Consider the following 19,713-nt stretch of genomic DNA (forward strand, 5'->3'; position numbering starts at 1 on the left):
ACAGTATTACACGGCTGTCTTCCGATGGTTGTAAACGCAACGGTGCTGAAAGAGTTTATTAAAAAAAAAAAAAGAGAGAGAAATAAAGAACAAACTGTCCCATAGACAACCCATCCATGAACATCCTCTGCAGCCAGGCTACATCCAGCTGATGGTCATTAGGTGGGTCCTGAAGGTGTGATCCCATGTCACTCATGAATGGATACACCTTGATTGCTACTGTGTCTAGTGTTTTGAATTTTTAGTTATCTGTAGGCTATTGTTGACAATCATATTGATTAAGATAGATTACAGAGAACAGTAAGTAGTCTGAAGATCTGAAATGAGACATATCAAGTTTATTTACAAGGTTGCTTGTGCAAACCAGCAGAACAGAATAAATAAAAACACAACAGGTATGGCACAGAAGGCCCCATAACAATGGGTTATACCTTATTATGAAAAATAGAAATTGCTACATATGTATCAAATGGTGGAGAATTAGTCTACCGATCTGCAAACACATGGGACATAGTGAATAGTCCAAACTGCCTTTTACTGGTGAAGGAATGTACAACATGGTCATCTTAAAAGTTTACAATCATTTCAATAAAAACCATTAAGGCTACGGCCACACATAGCGGCCAAGCGGGTCCTATTTAGCCTGACCCACTTGGCTGGAAAGAGAGTGCACATGCAAGAGCCCACACATGTGCGGCAGTCTCGCCGCCGCCAGGTCCGACCGCAGCATGCTGCGGTTGGGCCGGACGGCAGGACAATAGGATTTCAATGTGAACACATACATTTCAATGTATGTGTTCACACAGTGCGGCTGTACTGCACCGTGTTACATTGAAATACTGTGTGTCACTGGCAGGATCCTGTTCTGCGGCATCCCGCAGAACAGGATCCGTGTGAACACAGAACCCCACTCCCGGCCAAGCGGGTCCTGTTCAGCAGGACCCGCTTGGCCGCTATGTGTGGCCTTAGCCTAAGCCTTTTTTTGTTTGTTTTTGTTTTAAAGATTCACGCTGCTTCATTGCAGCTGTATTTACAAAACCAAATTATTATTGTGGCACCATGTAAATACAGTTAAATGCAAAGATGGGGTGGGAGGTCATACATTTTGTTTAATAGACTACTATAAATACCTTAACTCTCTATCAGCATATAATCATCTTCACAGATTAAAGTGTCCGAATAGAAATATCTCTTCTGTAACTAGCCAAATCTTGTATGGACCAGTTCTAATTTGTTGACTCGGCATTCCTATGCAATATCTTATATTATGAACAGCTTGATCTGCTGGAAAGTAGTCCAGCTTTGTTATATACATACATATATACACACACATACGTACATACATATATACACAAGCAATACCAATTTGTTATTTTTACCCCGTATGATTTACTTTGAAGGTGTTTTTACATGCCTGTTCTGCTTGCAGACTGCTCAAATGGAACATTGGTATTCTTGCTGTGATCATTATAATACATACTTTCTATTGTCCTAACAAATATACTGGCAAGAAGCAATCAAGTGAAATTGTAGCTTGCAGTTACTGTAGTCTGCAAATATCCTAAAGCAGTGTGAAACTCTGGTAAATAGAATTATTTCTTGTAAACCTAACTCTTCTTACGCTGTAAAGGTGCTTCCATTGAGTGGCCAAATTCCCTTGTACACAAAAAGTAAAGCTACGAAGTGATGGCGTACTTTCAGCTGTGTGATTTTAGAAGTATCTGAATTGTGCTTCTTAAAGAAAAGGAAAAAAAAAAATCAATTGTGCACTTAGATTTTTACCTGTATGGGCCAATTATGCTTTAGGTAAATCTTGTAGTAAAATTACAATTTCCAATAACAAACCGACTGTAATGGACATTCACGAAAATAAGATTTTACTTACCGATAAATCTATTTCTCGTAGTCCGTAGTGGATGCTGGGACTCCGTCAGGACCATGGGGAATAGCGGCTCCGCAGGAGACAGGGCACAAAATTTAAAAGTTTGACCACTAGGTGGTGTGTACTGGCTCCTCCCCCTATGACCCTCCTCCAAGCCTCAGTTAGGATACTGTGCCCGGACGAGCGTACACAATAAGGAAGGATTTTGAATCCCGGGTAAGACTCATACCAGCCACACCAATCACACCGTACAACTTGTGATCTGAACCCAGTTAACAGTATGACAAACGTAGGAGCCTCTGAACAGACGGCTCACAACAATAACAACCCGATTTTTTTGTAACAATAACTATGTACAAGTATTGCAGACAATCCGCACTTGGGATGGGCGCCCAGCATCCACTACGGACTACGAGAAATAGATTTATCGGTAAGTAAAATCTTATTTTCTCTGACGTCCTAGTGGATGCTGGGACTCCGTCAGGACCATGGGGATTATACCAAAGCTCCCAAACGGGCGGGAGAGTGCGGATGACTCTGCAGCACCGAATGAGAGAACTCCAGGTCCTCCTTAGCCAGGGTATCAAATTTGTAGAATTTTACAAACGTGTTCTCCCCTGACCACGTAGCTGCTCGGCAGAGTTGTAATGCCGAGACCCTTCGGGCAGCCGCCCAAGATGAGCCCACCTTCCTTGTGGAATGGGCCTTGACAGATTTAGGCTGTGGCAGGCCTGCCACAGAATGTGCAAGTTGAATTGTGCTACAAATCCAACGAGCAATCGTCTGCTTAGAAGCAGGAGCACCCAGCTTGTTGGGTGCATACAGTATAAACAGCGAGTCAGATTTTCTGACTCCAGCCGTCCTTGAAATATATATTTTCAATGCTCTGACAACGTCCAGCAACTTGGAATCCTCCAAATCGCTAGTAGCCGCAGGCACCACAATAGGCTGGTTCAGGTGAAACGCTGAAACCACCTTAGGCAGAAAGTGAGGACGCGTCCGCAGTTCTGCCCTGTCCGAATGGAAAATCAGATATGGGCTTTTATACGATAAAGCCGCCAATTCTGACACTCTCCTGGCTGAAGCCAGGGCCAGTAGCATGGTTACTTTCCATGTAAGATATTTCAAATCCACCGATTTGAGTGGCTCAAACCAATGGGATTTGAGAAAATCCAAAACTACATTAAGATCCCACGGTGCCACTGGGGGCACAACCGGGGGCTGTATATGTAGTACTCCTTTTACAAAAGTCTGGACTTCAGGAACTGAAGCCAATTCTTTCTGGAAGAAAATCGACAGGGCCGAAATTTGAACCTTAATGGACCCTAATTTGAGGCCCATAGACAATCGTGTTTGCAGGAAATGTAGGAATCGACCCAGTTGAAATTCCTCCGTCGGGGCCTTCCTGGCCTCACACCACGCAACATATTTTCTCCAAATGCGGTGATAATGTTGTGCAGTCACCTCCTTCCTGGCTTTTACCAGGGTAGGGATGACCTCTTCCGGAATGCCTTTTTCCCTTAGGATTCGGCGTTCAACCGCCATGCCGTCAAACGCAGCCGCGGTAAGTCTTGGAATAGACACGGTCCCTGCTGAAGCAGGTCCCGTCTTAGAGGTAGAGGCCACGGATCTTCCGTGAGCATCTCCTGAAGTTCCGGGTACCAAGTTCTTCTTGGCCAATCCGGAGCCACGAGTATCGTTCTTACTCCCCTTTGCTGTATAATTCTCAGTACTTTTGGTATGAGAGGCAGAGGAGGAAACACATACACTGACTGGTACACCCATGGTGTTACCAGAGCGTCTACAGCTATTGCCTGAGGGTCTCTTGACCTGGCGCAATACCTGTCCAGATTTTTGTTGAGGCGGGACGCCATTTACGTGGGCGACTGCCGTGATGTTGTCCGACTGAATCAACACCGGCTGACCCTGAAGCAGAGGTTTTGCCAGGCTTAGAGCATTGTAGATTGCTCTTAGCTCCAGTATATTTATGTGAAGAGACGTCTCCAGGCTTGACCACACGCCCTGGAAGTTTCTTCCCTGTGTGACCGCTCCCCAGCCTCTCAGGCTGGCATCCGTGGTCACTAGGACCCAGTTCTGTATGCCGAATCTGCGGCCCTCTAACAGATGAGCACTCTGCAACCACCATAGCAGAGACACTCTTGTCCTTGTGGACAATTTTATCCGCTGATGCATCTGCAGATGCGATCCGGACCATTTGTCCAGCAGATCCCACTGAAAAGTTCGTGCATGGAATCTGCCGAATGTAATCGCTTCGTAAGAAGCTACCATTTTTCCCAGGACTCTTGTGCATTGATGCACAGATACTTTTCCTGGTTTTAGGAGGTTCCTGACTAGATCGGATAACTCCCTGGCTTTCTCCTCCGAAAGAAATACCTTTTTCTGAACAGTGTCCAGAATCATCCCTAGGAACAACAGACGTGTCGTCGGGATCAGTTGGGATTTTGGAAAATTCAGAATCCACCTGTGTTGTTGGAGCACTACTTGGGTTAGTGCTACTCCGACCTCCAGCTGTTCTCTGGATCTTGCCCTTATCAGGAGATCGTCCAAGTAAGGGATAATTAAGACGCCTTCTCTTCGAAGAAGGATCATCATTTCGGCCATTACCTTGGTAAAGACCCGGGGTGCCGTGGACAATCCAAACGGCAGCGTCTGAAACTGATAATGACAGTTTTGGACCACGAACCTGAGGTACCCTTGGTGTGAAGGACAAATTGGAACATGAAGGTAAGCATCCTTGATGTCCAAGGACACCATAAAATCCCCTTCTTCCAGATTCGCTATCACTGCTCTGAGTGACTCCATCTTGAACTTGAATTTTTGTATGTACAGGTTCAGAGATTTTAGATTTAGAATCGGTCTTACCGAGCCGTCCGGCTTCGGTACCACAAATAGCGTGGAGTAATACCCCTGTCCCTGTTGTAGGAGGGGTACCTTGACTATCACCTGCTGAGAATACAGCTTGTGAATGGCCTCCAATACCGTCGCCCTGTCGGAGGGAGACGTTGGCAAAGCAGACTTTAGGAAACGGCGAGGAGGGGACTTCTCGAATTCCAACCTGTAACCCTGAGATACTACCTGCAGGATCCAGGGGTCCACCTGCGAGTGAGCCCACTGTGCGCTGAAATGTTTGAGGCGACCCCCCACCGCCCCTGAGTCTGCTTGTAAGGTCCCAGCGTCATGCTGACGCCTTTGTAGAAGCCGAGGAGGGCTTCTGCTCCTGGGAAGGAGCTGCTTGTTGCAGTCTCTTACCCTTTCCTTTGCCTCGGGGCAAATAGGAATGTCCTTTTGCTCGTTTGTTCTTATAGGAACGAAAGGACTGCGGCTGAAAAGCCTGCGGCTTTTTCTGCTGGGAGGTGACCTGGGGTAAAAAGGTGGATTTTCCGGCCGTTGCCGTGGCCACCAGATCCGATAGACCGACCCCAAATAATTCCTCCCCCTTATACGGCAATACTTCCATATCTCGTTTGGAATCCGCATCACCTGACCACTGGCGCGTCCATAAACTTCTTCTGGCAGATATGGACATCGCACTTACTCTTGATGCCAGAGTGCAAATATCTCTCTGTGCATCTCGCATATAAAGAAATGCATCCTTTAACTGCTCTATAGTCAGTAAAATACTGTCCCTATCCAGGGTATCAATATTTTCAGACAGTGACTCCGACCAAGCCACGCCAGCACTGCACATCCAGGCTGAGGCGATTGCTGGTCTCAGTATAACACCCGTATGTGTGTATATACTTTTTAATGTATTCTCCAGCCTCCTATCAGCTGGATCCTTGAGGGCGGCCGTATCAGGAGACGGTAACGCCACTTGCTTTGATAAGCGTGTGAGCGCCTTATCCACCCTAGGAGGTGTTTCCCAGCGCGCCGTAACCTCTGGCGGGAAAGGGTATAATGCCAATAACTTCTTTGAAATTAGCAGTTTTCTATCTGGGGTAACCCACGCTTCATCACACACTTCATTCAGTTCCTCTGATTCAGGAAAAACTATCGGTAGTTTTTTCACACCCCACATAATACCCCTTTTTGTGGTACTTGCAGTATCAGAGATATGCAAAGCCTCCTTCATTGCCGTGATCATATAACGTGTGGCCCTACTGGAAAATACGTTTGTTTCTTCACCGTCGACACTGGATTCAGTGTCAGTGTCTGGGTCTGTGTCGACCGACTGAGGGAAAGGGCGTTTTACAGCCCCTGACTGTGTCTGAGACGCCTGGACAGGTACTAACTGGTTTGCCGGCTGTCTCATGTCGTCAACCGACTTTTGTAGCGTGCTGACACTATCCCGTAATTCCATAAACAAAGCCATCCATTCTGGTGTCGACTCCCTAGGGGGTGACATCACCATTACAGGCAATTGCTCCGCCTCCACGCCAACATCGTCCTCATACATGTCGACACACACGTACCGACACACAGCAGACACACAGGGAATGCTCTGATAGAAGACAGGACCCCACTAGCCCTTTGGGGAGACAGAGGGAGAGTTTGCCAGCACACACCCAAGCGCTATAAATATATATAGGGACAACCTTAATAAGTGTGTTCCCTTTATAGCAGCTCAAATATTATAAATATCGCCAATAAGTGCCCCCCCTCTCTGTTTTTACCCTGTTTCTGTAGTGCAGTGCAGGGGAGAGTCCTGGGAGCCTTCCTCGCAGCGGAGCTGGGCAGGAAAATGGCGCTGTGTGCTGAGGAGAATAGGCCCCGCCCCCTTTTCGGCAGGCTTCTTCTCCCGGTTTTTTTTGGAACCTGGCAGGGGTTTAATACATCCATATAGCCCTAGGGGCTATATGTGATATATTTTAGCCAGAATAGGTATATTACATTGCTGCCCAGGGCGCCCCCCCCCAGCGCCCTGCACCCTCAGTGACCGCTGGTGTGAAGTGTGCGGAGAGCAATGGCGCACAGCTGCAGTGCTGTGCGCTACCTCATGAAGACTGAGACGTCTTCTGCCGCCGGTTTCTGGAGCTCTTCTCTATTCGGCATCTGCAAGGGGGTCGGCGGCGCGGCTCCGGTGACCCATCCAGGCTGTACCTGTGATCGTCCCTCTGGAGCTAGTGTCCAGTAGCCTAAGAAGCAAATCCATCCTGCACGCAGGTGAGTTCACTTCTTCTCCCCTAAGTCCCTCGTTGCAGTGAGCCTGTTGCCAGCAGGACTCACTGAAAATAAAAAACCTAACAAACTTTTTCTAAGCAGCTCTTTAGGAGAGCCACCTAGATTGCACCCTGCTCGGACGGGCACAAAAACCTAACTGAGGCTTGGAGAAGGGTCATAGGGGGAGGAGCCAGTACACACCACCTAGTGGTCAAACTTTTAAATTTTGTGCCCTGTCTCCTGCGGAGCCGCTATTCCCCATGGTCCTGACGGAGTCCCAGCATCCACTAGGACGTCAGAGAAAATGTCAAAATACATCTTTACGTTAAATAGTCTGAAACTTGAATCTGTAATTACATTATCTTACTAGAGGAATTCTATGAATTCCAATCCTCATGTCTCCTTGGTCATATACTCTGTGCTGTATCATTCTACCAAATGCATCACAGGTCAACTTTCAAACCACCACGCTGATAACCTACTTGGACATTATAAAACACAGACATCTCATATTTACCTACATGTCATCTAATCTGTGTCTCTTCCAAATAGTACTACATATGCAGTTCCCCGCAGTTTGATGACAAGGTACGTGAGCAAGGTAAGTGCTTCTCTACTTGAGAAAGGAAGAATATTCATTTACTTATTAACGGAGACGTTTTTAGATGTAGTCCAATGTATTTTTTAAAACACCCAGAAAATTAAAACAAAAGAGACCGACAACTAATAGAATTAACACAAGTCATAAATAGACCAACAAAAATAACTTTGGTTTGACTTGCTGTAACCATTTTACATGACTATCTCATTACCATACATATTTTTATATACTCCACTGTACATTTTAAAATATCTTCTAAATAAGACGTTTAAAACCTCAGGACTGCCAAATGCTTTATACACAACCAAAACTACATTCAGTCAAGAATAAACTTTGTAAAGTTTGTCCGATTTAAACCCTTTGTAAAGTAAAGTAATGACCTGACAGTGATAATAAGTCAAATGTATTTAAATTAAATAGAAAAAGATTATTAGGCTGCAAAACTTTTTAATGGATTGTAAACTAAAAGGATTGGGGTTAAACAAACACAAATTGGTGACTACACGTTACCATTTATTTAGGGTGTCTATTGTGGGGTGTTTCGCTGAATAAATTGACCACAAAAAACTATTACTCCCTAGGCAGCATCAGTCCTACAGCAAATGCTGATCACTAACACTGCTAGCATTACCATAATGCAGGATGGAGGACAGGTGAGAGGGATACGTGTGCAGGGTTACTAAAAAACCAGGGGAGGTAAAGAAATCAGGGTGCTCTGGACTGAGGTCTACTTACCTAGACTGATGTTATATAATGAGAAAAGTCCTGTGTATTTATGTAATAGCTACAGAACACTGTAAACACTTCATTTGCAGAGGATTAAAGTATTTAGCAGCAATATGCCATACCCAAATTTCCATCCCAAGCAGGAGTAAGACCGGAGACTGTTTCATTCATTTTTGGTAATTGCATCACTTACTGATGTGCACATGTGGGGGCCTATCCGGCACCAAAAGAATAGAACAATGTTCCTACATGGGAAAGCCAAAGAGCATTTAGAAAAAATGCAAACTTAAAGTGCTTTTTAAATGGGAAAGGGGTACAACTAAAATAGTTTAATTCACTGAGTGACACATCACAACCATCTGTTCAGTATGTACAGGGCTGCTTGCACTACTTCCAAGCCCCTCTACACCGGAACATAAAACTTTTGTGCGTATCTTAGAACCTGAAGAGAGATATCCCAAGCGGAGGCATTCAAACAGATTTAAAAAAAAATAATTGTAAAAGTCTTCATTAAACCATCTTTATATTGTAGACTCTTAACAGTGAAGATCTATTCAGTCCTATAATAGTAAAGCACTTAACAGTTCCTTCATTCCATTCCATTTGGGAATGATCAGCGCCCCCTGCAGGCTTACTGCACATTCCCATTCCTTGCACATCAGAGCATTTGAACTTGGCCATTGTGTAGAGAATCGAGAGCTGTTGTAAGCTGGACTGTGGCCTATTAGACATTTTCAATAACTGGGGTACAATTTTTCACCAGTGTAGGCTTTGTCTAGTAATCAAAAGTCAGACCACAATACTCCTTTGCTTCCTTTGTCCACGCTGACCACATAGGCACCAGAAGGAGACCAAGCAACAGCATTAATAGAGGAACTGTAAAGAAGAAGAAGATACATTTGCAGCACATACTTCAAATATAACTTATGTATAAAATCTGTTAAACATATGCTAAATAAGATTTGACTGCCTGGTAACCAAGGGATCAATTTATTAAGCCTTGGATGGAGATAAAGTGGACAGAGATAAAGTATCAGCCAATCAGCTACTAACTGACATTTTTCAAACCCAGCCTGTGACATGGCAGTTCGGAGTTAAATGGCTGGTACTTTATCTTCATCCACTTTATCTCCATCCAAGGTTTAGTAAATAGACCTCCAAAATAACTTTGCAAGGGTTAGATACTATTAAATCAGGGTAATAAACTTACAAGTATACCAAACACACTTGGAAAACATTCTGATAGAACACTAGGATTAGATTAATCAAATCTTCAAAAAAGAAAAGTAGCAACCAGATTCTAAGCATCATCTTCTATAATGTACTAGATAAAGGATTGCTATAATCTCATACATTGCAATGGGCAAAACTTTAACTTTTCCTTTTTAAAAGTTTTAATAACTCGACATCTTGACGTTAATAATTCAACTTTTACCTGTGCTGTTTGCCAAGTATTTTCTCCACTTTCCCAGTCAACACGTTCCAGAAATAGAGAGTCCCCTCCACTGAGCCAGCTGCCACATAACTACCATCAGGGCTGAGAGCACATGATATAGTGGTTAGGCACATTTATCTCTGTATGCATATAAAAAATAGGATTTTAATTACCTACCGGTAAATCCTTTTCTCATAGTCCGTAGAGGATGCTGGGGTCCACATTTGTACCATGAAGTATAGACGGGTCCCTTGGGAGCCATGGGCACTAGTGTGGGCTGGCTCCTCCCTCTATGCCCCTCCTACCAGACTCAGTCTAGAAACTGTGCCGGAGGAGACGGACATACTTCAAGAGAAGGAAATACCCAGATAGTGGTGAGATTCACACCAGCTCACATATAACAGAAAATAAGAATTTACTTACCGATAATTCTATTTCTCGGAGTCCGTAGTGGATGCTGGGGTTCCTGAAAGGACCATGGGGAATAGCGGCTCCGCAGGAGACAGGGCACAAAAAAGTAAAGCTTTACTAGGTCAGGTGGTGTGCACTGGCTCCTCCCCCTATGACCCTCCTCCAGACTCCAGTTAGGTACTGTGCCCGGACGAGCATACACAATAAGGGAGGCATTTTGAATCCCGGGTAAGACTCATACCAGCCACACCAATCACACCGTACAACTTGTGATCTAAACCCAGTTAACAGTATGACAACAGAAAGGGCCTCTTAAAGATGGCTCCTTAACAATAACCCGAATTAGTTAACAATAACTATGTACAAGTATTGCAGATAATCCGCACTTGGGATGGGCGCCCAGCATCCACTACGGACTCCGAGAAATAGAATTATCGGTAAGTAAATTCTTATTTTCTCTATCGTCCTAAGTGGATGCTGGGGTTCCTGAAAGGACCATGGGGATTATACCAAAGCTCCCAAACGGGCGGGAGAGTGCGGATGACTCTGCAGCACCGAATGAGAGAACTCCAGGTCCTCCTTTGCCAGGGTATCAAATTTGTAAAATTTTACAAACGTGTTCTCCCCCGACCACGTAGCTGCTCGGCAGAGTTGTAATGCCGAGACCCCTCGGGCAGCCGCCCAAGATGAGCCCACCTTCCTTGTGGAGTGGGCTTTTACAGTTTTAGGCTGTGGCAGGCCTGCCACAGAATGTGCAAGTTGAATTGTGTTACAAACCCAACGAGCAATCGACTGCTTAGAAGCAGGTGCGCCCAACTTGTTGGGTGCATACAATATAAACAGCGAGTCAGATTTTCTGACTCCAGCCGTCCTTGCAATGTATATTTTTAAGGCTCTGACAACGTCCAACAACTTGGAGTCCTCCAAGTCGCTAGTGGCCGCAGGCACCACAATAGGTTGGTTCAGATGAAATGCTGATACCACTTTAGGGAGAAAATGCGGACGAGTCCGCAGTTCTGCCCTATCCGAATGGAAGATTAGATAAGGACTTTTATAAGATAAAGCCGCCAATTCAGATACTCTCCTGGCAGAGGCCAGGGCTAGTAACATAGTCACTTTCAATGTGAGATATTTCAAATCCACCTTTTTCAATGGTTCAAACCAATGGGATTTGAGGAAATCTAAAACTACATTTAGATCCCACGGTGCCACCGGAGGCACCACAGGAGGCTGTATATGCAGTACTCCCTTGACAAAAGTCTGGACCTCAGGGACAGAGGCCAATTCTTTTTGGAAGAATATTGACAGGGCCGAAATTTGAACCTTAATGGATCCCAATTTGAGACCCATAGATAATCCTGATTGCAGGAAATGTAGGAAACGACCCAGTTGGAATTCCTCCGTCGGAACCCTCCGATCCTCGCACCACGCTACATATTTTCGCCAAATGCGGTGATAATGTTTCACGGTGACTTCCTTCCGTGCCTTAATCAAGGTAGGAATGACTTCTTCTGGAATGCCTTTCCCTTTTAGGATCTGGCGTTCAACCGCCATGCCGTCAAACGCAGCCGCGGTAAGTCTTGAAAAAGACAGGGACCCTGCTGTAGCAGGTCCCTTCTCAGAGGTAGAGGCCACGGTTCGTCCGTGAGCATCTCTTGAAGTTCCGGATACCAAGTCCTTCTCGGCCAATCCGGAACCACTAGTATTGTTCTTACTCTTCTTTGCCGTATGATCTTCAATACCTTTGGTATGAGCGGCAGAGGAGGAAACACATACACTGACTGGTACACCCAAGGAGTTACCAGTGCGTCCACAGCTATTGCCTGTGGATCTCTTGACCTGGCGCAATATTTGTCCAGTTTCTTGTTGAGGCGAGACGCCATCATGTCTACAATTGGTCTTTCCCAACGGTCTATTAACATGTTGAAGACTTCTGGATGTAGACCCCACTCTCCCGGATGAAGATCGTGTCTGCTGAGGAAGTCTACTTCCCAGTTGTCCACGCCCGGGATGAACACTGCTGACAGTGCTATCACGTGATTCTCCGCCCAGCGAAGAATCTTGGCAGCTTCTGCCATTGCACTCCTGCTTCTTGTGCCGCCCTGCCTGTTTACATGGGCGACCGCCGTGATGTTGTCCGACTGAATCAACACCGGCTTTCCTTGCAGGAGAAGTTCCGCCTGGCTTAGAGCATTGTAGATTGCTCTTAGTTCCAGAATGTTTATGTGAAGAGACTTTTCCAGACTCGTCCATACTCCCTGGAAGTTTCTTCCTTGTGTGACTGCTCCCCAGCCTCTCAGGCTGGCGTCCGTGGTCACCAGGATCCAATCCTGAATGCCGAATCTGCGGCCTTCTAATAGGTGAGCCTTCTGCAACCACCACAGAAGTGACACCCTTGTCTTTGGTGACAGGGTTATTCGCAGGTGCATCTGCAGATGCGACCCTGACCATTTGTCCAACAGATCCCTTTGGAATATTCTTGCATGGAATCTGCCGAATGGAATTGCTTCGTAAGAAGCCACCATTTTTCCCAGGACTCTTGTGCATTGATGTACTGACACTTTTCCTGGTTTTAGGAGGTTCCTGACCAGATCGGATAACTCCTTGGCTTTTTACTCTGGAAGGAAAACCTTTTTCTGAACCGTGTCCAGAATCATTCCTAGGAACAGCAGACGAGTTGTCGGGATTAAATGGGATTTTGGAATATTCAGAATCCACCCGTGTTGTCTTAGCACCTCTTGAGATAGTGCTAAAGCTGTCTCCAGCTGTTCTCTGGACCTTGCCCTTATTAGGAGATCGTCCAAGTATGGGATAACTAATACGCCTTTTCTTCGAAGAAGAATCATCATCTCGGCCATTACCTTGGTAAAGACCCGAGGCGCCGTGGACAATCCGAACGGCAGCGTCTGAAACTGATAGTGACAGTTTTGAACAATGAACCTGAGGTACCCCTGGTGTGCGGGGTAAATCGGAACGTGTAGATACGCATCCTTGATGTCCAAGGATACCATAAAGTCCCCTTCTTCCAGGTTCGCTATCACTGCTCTGAGTGACTCCATCTTGAACTTGAACTTTTTTATGTAGAGGTTCAAGGACTTCAGATTTAGAATAGGCCTTACCGAGCCATCCGGCTTCGGTACCACAAATAGAGTGGAATAATACCCCTTTCCTTGTTGTAATAGGGGTACTTTGACTATCACCTGCTGAGCGTACAGCTTGTGAATGGCTTCCAACACCCTCTCCCTTTCGGAAGAGACGGTTGGTAAGGCAGACTTCAGGAAACGATGAGGAGGATCCGTCTCTAATTCCAACCTGTACCCCTGAGATATTATCTGCAGGATCCAGGGGTCTACCTGCGAGTGAGCCCACTGCGCGCTGTAATTTTTGAGACGGCCCCCCACTGTCCCCGAGTCCGCTTGAGAGGCCCCAGCGTCATGCTGAGGTTTTTGCAGGAGCCGGGGAGGGCTTCTGTTCCTGGGAAGGAGCTGCCTGTTGGTGTCTCTTCCCTCTTCCTCTGCCTCGTGGCAGGTACGACAAGCCCTTTGCTCTCTTATTTTTGTAGGAGCGAAAAGGCTGCGGTTGAAAGGTCGGTGCCTTTCTCTGTTGGGGAGTGACTTGAGGTAAAAAAGTGGATTTCCCGGCAGTAGCCGTGGCCACCAAGTCTGATAGACCAACTCCAAATAACTCCTCCCCTTTATACGGCAAAACCTCCATGTGACGTTTTGAATCCGCATCGCCTGTCCACTGTCGTGTCCATAAGGCTCTTCTGGCTGAAATGGACATAGCACTCACCCGAGATGCCAGTGTGCAAATATCCCTCTGTGCATCACGCATATAGATAAATGCATCCTTTATTTGTTCTAACGACAGTAAAACATTGTCCCTATCTAGGGTATCAATATTTTCAATCAGGGATTCTGACCAAACTACTCCAGCACTGCACATCCAGGCAGTTGCTATAGCTGGTCGTAGTATAACACCTGCATGTGTGTATATATTCTTTTGAATAACTTCCATCTTTCTATCTGATGGATCCTTAAGTGCGGCCGTCTCAGGAGAGGGTAACGCCACTTGTTTGGATAAGCGTGTGAGCGCCTTGTCCACCTTAGGGGGTGTTTCCCAGCGCGCCCTAACCTCTGGCGGGAAAGGGTATAATGCCAATAACTTTTTTGAAATTATCAACTTTTTATCAGGAGCAACCCACGCTTCATCACACACGTCATTTAATTCTTCTGATTCAGGAAAAACTGTTTGTAGTTTTTTCACACCATACATAATACCCTGTTTTACGGTATCTGTAGTATCAGCTAAATGTAACGTCTCCTTCATTGCCAAAATCATATAACGTGTGGCCCTACTGGAAAATACGTTTGAATTTCTACCGTCGTCACTGGAATCAGTGCCCGTGTCTGGGTCTGTGTCGACCGACTGAGGCAAAGGGCGTTTTACAGCCCCTGACGGTGTTTGAGGCGCCTGGATAGGCATTAATTGATTGTCCGGCCGCCTCATGTCCTCAACTGACTGTTTAAGGGAAGATAAACCATCACGTAATTCCACAAATAAAGGCATCCATTCTGGTGTCGACCCCCTGGGGGGTGACATCTGCATATTTGGCAATTGCTCCGCCTCCACACCAATATCGTCCTCATACATGTCGACACCACGTACCGACACACACCGCAAACTCACAGGGAATGCTCTAATGAAGACAGGACCCACTAGCCCTTTTGGGGAGACAGAGGGAGAGTCTGCCAGCACACACCACAAAGCGCTATATATACAAGGGATATCCTTATATTAAGTGCTCCCTTATAGCTGCTTTAATATATATATATATAGCCATTAATGTGCCCCCCCTCTCTGTTTTACCCTGTTTCTGTAGTGCAGTGCAGGGGAGAGACCTGGGAGCCGTTCTGACCAGCGGAGCTGTGACAGAAAATGGCGCCGTGTGCTGAGGAGATAGGCCCCGCCCCTTTTTCGGCGGGTTCTTCTCCCGCTATTTTTCCAGTCAGGCAGGGGTTAAATATCTCCATATAGCCCCTATGGGCTATATGTGAGGTATTTTTAGCCTTGTATAAGGTTTATATTTGCCTCTCAGAGCGCCCCCCCCCAGCGCTCTGCACCCTCAGTGACTGCCCAGTGAAGTGTGCTGAGAGGAAAATGGCGCACAGCTGCAGTGCTGTGCGCTACCTTATGAAGACTGAGGAGTCTTCAGCCGCCGGTTTCCGGACCTCTTCACGCTTCAGCATCTGCAAGGGGGTCGGCGGCGCGGCTCCGGGACCGGACTCCACGGCTGGGCCTGTGTTCGATCCCTCTGGAGCTAATGGTGTCCAGTAGCCAAGCAGCAAATCCACTCTGCATGCAGGTGAGTTTACTACTTTCCCCCTAAGTCCCACGTTGCAGTGATCCTGTTGCCAGCAGGACTCACTGTAAAGAAAAAAACCTAAACTAAACTTTCTCTAAGCAGCTCTTTAGGAGAGCCACCTAGATTGCACCCTTCTCGTTCGGGCACAAAATCTAACTGGAGTCTGGAGGAGGGTCATAGGGGGAGGAGCCAGTGCACACCACCTGACCTAGTAAAGCTTTACTTTTTTGTGCCCTGTCTCCTGCGGAGCCGCTATTCCCCATGGTCCTTTCAGGAACCCCAGCATCCACTTAGGACGATAGAGAAAACCAAGCTAACTAGCTTGAAACAATTCAGCAACGGCTGAACCACAGTACTTAACCAAGTAACAATGCAGTACTTAAACAAGTAACAACTGCAGGAAAACAAATTGCTGGGTGGGCGCCCAGTATCCGCTACGGACTACGAGAAAAGGATTTACCGGTAGGTAATTAAAATAAGAATTTACTTACCGATAATTCTATTTCTCATAGTCCGTAGTGGATGCTGGGACTCCGTCAGGACCATGGGGAATAGCGGGCTCCGCAGGAGACAGGGCACATCTAAAAAAGCTTTTAGGTCACATGGTGCGTACTGGCTCCTCCCCCTATGACCCTCCTCCAAGCCTCAGTTAGGTACTGTGCCCGGACGAGCGTACACAATAAGGAAGGATCTTGAATCCCGGGTAAGACTCATACCAGCCACACCAATCACACCGTACAACTTGTGATCTGAACCCAGTTAACAGTATGATAACACAAACGAAGTAGCCTCTGAACAGATGGCTCACAACAACAGTAATAACCCGATTTTTGTAACAATAACTATGTACAAGCATTGCAGACAATCCGCACTTGGGATGGGCGCCCAGCATCCACTACGGACTATGAGAAATAGAATTATCGGTAAGTAAATTCTTATTTTCTCTAACGTCCTAGTGGATGCTGGGACTCCGTCAGGACCATGGGGATTATACCAAAGCTCCCAAACGGGCGGGAGAGTGCGGATGACTCTGCAGCACCGAATGAGAGAACTCCAGGTCCTCTTTAGCCAGAGTATCAAATTTGTAAAATTTTACAAACGTGTTCTCCCCTGACCACGTAGCTGCTCGGCAAAGTTGTAATGCCGAGACTCCTCGGGCAGCCGCCCAGGATGAGCCCACTTTCCTTGTGGAATGGGCCTTTACAGATTTAGGCTGTGGCAGGCCTGCCACAGAATGTGCAAGTTGGATTGTACTACATATCCAACGTGCAATCGTCTGTTTAGACGCAGGAGCACCCAACTTGTTGGGTGCATACAATGTAAACAACGAGTCAGATTTTCTGACTCCAGCTGTCCTTGAAATATATATTTTTAATGCTCTGACAACGTCCAGTAACTTGGAGTCCTCCAAGTCGCTAGTAGCCGCAGGCACCACAATAGGCTGGTTCAAGTGAAATGCCGAAACCACCTTAGGGAGAAATTGAGGACGTGTCCTCAATTCTGCCCTGTCCGAATGGAATATCAGATATGGGCTTTTGTATGACAAAGCTGCCAACTCCGAAACTCTCCTGGCTGAAGCCAGGGCCAACAGCATGGTTACCTTCCATGTAAGGTATTTTAAATCTACCGATTTTAAAGGCTCAAACCAATGAGATTTGAGAAAATTTAGAACCACGTTCAAATCCCACGGTGCCACTGGAGGCACTATTGGGGGTTGTATATGTAGTACACCTTTGACAAAAGTTTGTACTTCAGGCACTGACGCCAATTCCTTCTGGAAGAAAATTGATAAGGCCGAAATTTGAACTTTAATGGACCCCAATTTAAGGCCCATAGACAATCCTGCTTGCAGGAAATGTAAGAATCGACCCAATTGAAATTCTTCCGTTGGAGCCTTCTTGGCCTCACACCACGCCACATATTTTCTCCAAATGCGGTGATAATGTTGTGCGGTCACTTCTTTCCTGGCTTTAATTAAAGTAGGAATAACTTCCTCAGGAATGCCCTTCTCTTTTAGAATCCGGCGTTCAACCGCCATGCCGTCAAACGCAGCCGCGGTAAGTCTTGGAACATACAAGGTCCCTGCTGAAGCAGATCCCTTCTTAGAGGTAGAGGCCACGGATCCTCCGTGAGCATCTCTTGAAGTTCCGGATACCAAGTTCTTCTTGGCCAGTCCGGAGCTACCAGTATTGTTCTTACTCCTCTTTTCCGTATAATTCTCAGTACCTTTGGTATGAGAGGCAGAGGAGGGAACACATACACTGACTGGTACACCCACGGTGTTACCAGAGCGTCCACAGCTATTGCCTGAGGGTCTCTTGACCTGGCGCAATACCTGTCCAATTTTTTGTTGAGGCGAGACGCCATCATGTCCACCTTTGGTTTTTCCCAACGGTTCACAATCATGTGGAAAACTTCTGGATGAAGTCCCCACTCTCCCGGGTGAAGGTCGTGTCTGCTGAGGAAATCTGCTTCCCAGTTGTCCACTCCCGGGATGAACACTGCTGACAGTGCTACGACATGATTCTCCGCCCAGCGCAGAATCCTTGCAGCTTCTGCCATTGCACTCCTGCTTCTCGTGCCGCCTTGTCGGTTTACGTGGGCGACTGCCGTGATGTTGTCGGACTGGATCAACACCGGCTGACCCTGAAGCAGCGATTTTGCCAGGCTTAGAGCATTGTAGATCGCTCTTAGCTCCAGTATATTTATGTGAAGAGACGTCTCCAGGTTTGACCACACGCCCTGGAAGTTTCTTCCCTTTGTGACTGCTCCCCAACCTCGTAGGCTGGCATGCGTAGTCACCAGGACCCAGTCCTGTATGCCGAATCTGCGGCCCACTAACAGATGGGCAGTCTGCAACCACCACAGGAGAGACAACCTTGTTCTCGGTGACAGTGTTATCCGCTGATGCATGTGCAGATGCGATCCGGACCATTTGTCCAGCAGATCCCACTGAAATGTTCGTGCATGGAATCTGCCGAATGGAATCGCTTCGTACGAAGCCACCATCTTTCCCAGGACTCTTGTGCATTGATGTACTGACACAGTTCCTGGTTTTAGGAGGTTCTTGACAAGTTCGGATAACTCCCTTGCTTTCTCTTCCGGGAGAAATACCTTTTTCTGAACCGTGTCCAGAATCATGTCCAGGAACAGCAGATGTGTTGTCGGGGTCAATTGAGATTTTGGAAGATTTAGAATCCACCCGTGTTGCTGAAGCACTACTTGTGTTAGCGCTACACCGACTTCCAGCTGTTCTCTGGACTTTGCCCTTATCAGGAGATCGTCCAAGTAAGGGATAATTAATACGCCTTTTCTTCGTAGAAGAACCATCATTTCGGTCATTACCTTGGTAAAGACCCGAGGGGCCGTGGACAACCCAAACGGCAGCGTTTGAAACTGATAATGACAGTCTTGTATCACGAACCTGAGATACCCTTGGTGTGAGGGGTAAATCGGGACATGTAGATAAGCATCTTTTATGTCCAAGGACACCATGAAGTCTCCTTCTTCCAGATTCGCTATCACTGCTCTGAGTGACTCCATCTTGAACTTGAATTTCTTTATGTACAGGTTCAAGGATTTCAGATTTAGAATAGGCCTTACCGAACCGTCCGGTTTCGGTACCACAAATAGTGTGGAATAATACCCCTTTCCCTGTTGTAGGAGGGGTACCTTGACTATCACCTGCTGAGAATACAGCTTGTGAATGGCTTCCAAAACCGACGTCCTTTCTGAGGGAGACGTTGGTAAAGCAGACTTTAGGAACCGGCGAGGGGGAGACCTTTCGAACTCCAGCATGTAACCCTGAGATACTATCTACAGGACCCACGGGTCCACTTGTGAGTGAACCCATTGATTGCTGAAAATCTTGAGTCGACCCCCCACCGTTCCTGAGTCCGCTTGTAAAGCCCCAGCGTCATGCTGATGGCTTTGTAGAAGCCGGGGCGGGCTTCTGTTCCTGGGCAGGGGCTGCTTGCTGCCCTTTCTTACCCTTTCCTCTGCCTCGCGGCAGATAAGACTGTCCTTTTGGTCGCTTTTTATAGGAGCGAAAGGACTGCGGCTGAAAAGACGGTGTCTTTTTCTGTTGGGAGGGGGTCTGAGGTAAAAAAGTGGATTTGCCGGCAGTTGCCGTGGCCACCAGGTCCGAAAGACCGACCCCAAACAATTCCTCT

The 19,713-nt window shown here is 46.7% G+C and overlaps 1 protein-coding gene across 5 annotated transcripts in view; it reads right to left on the reverse strand.

The window, feature by feature from the left end:
- Positions 1–323: 323 nt before the first annotated feature.
- The window catches only part of ATG16L1 (autophagy related 16 like 1), a 211,471-nt gene continuing 192,081 nt past the window's right edge, over positions 324–19,713 (reverse strand). For 4 of the 5 annotated variants that reach the window (XM_063915718.1, XM_063915721.1, XM_063915720.1 and 1 more), the window contains 2 exons: positions 9,766–9,867; positions 7,662–9,206 (listed from right to left, as the gene is read on the reverse strand). In XM_063915718.1, coding sequence (XP_063771788.1) covers positions 9,113–9,206; positions 9,766–9,867 — 196 coding nt within the window. In that variant the 3' untranslated portion in view covers positions 7,662–9,112. Of the gene's footprint in view, positions 1,735–7,524; positions 9,207–9,765; positions 9,868–19,713 lie in introns of those variants that run through there. The other variant, XR_010175862.1, reaches the window with a different exon arrangement.

Source organism: Pseudophryne corroboree, chromosome 4 (assembly GCF_028390025.1).
Source record: "Pseudophryne corroboree isolate aPseCor3 chromosome 4, aPseCor3.hap2, whole genome shotgun sequence".
Lineage (NCBI taxonomy): Eukaryota > Metazoa > Chordata > Amphibia > Anura > Myobatrachidae > Pseudophryne > Pseudophryne corroboree.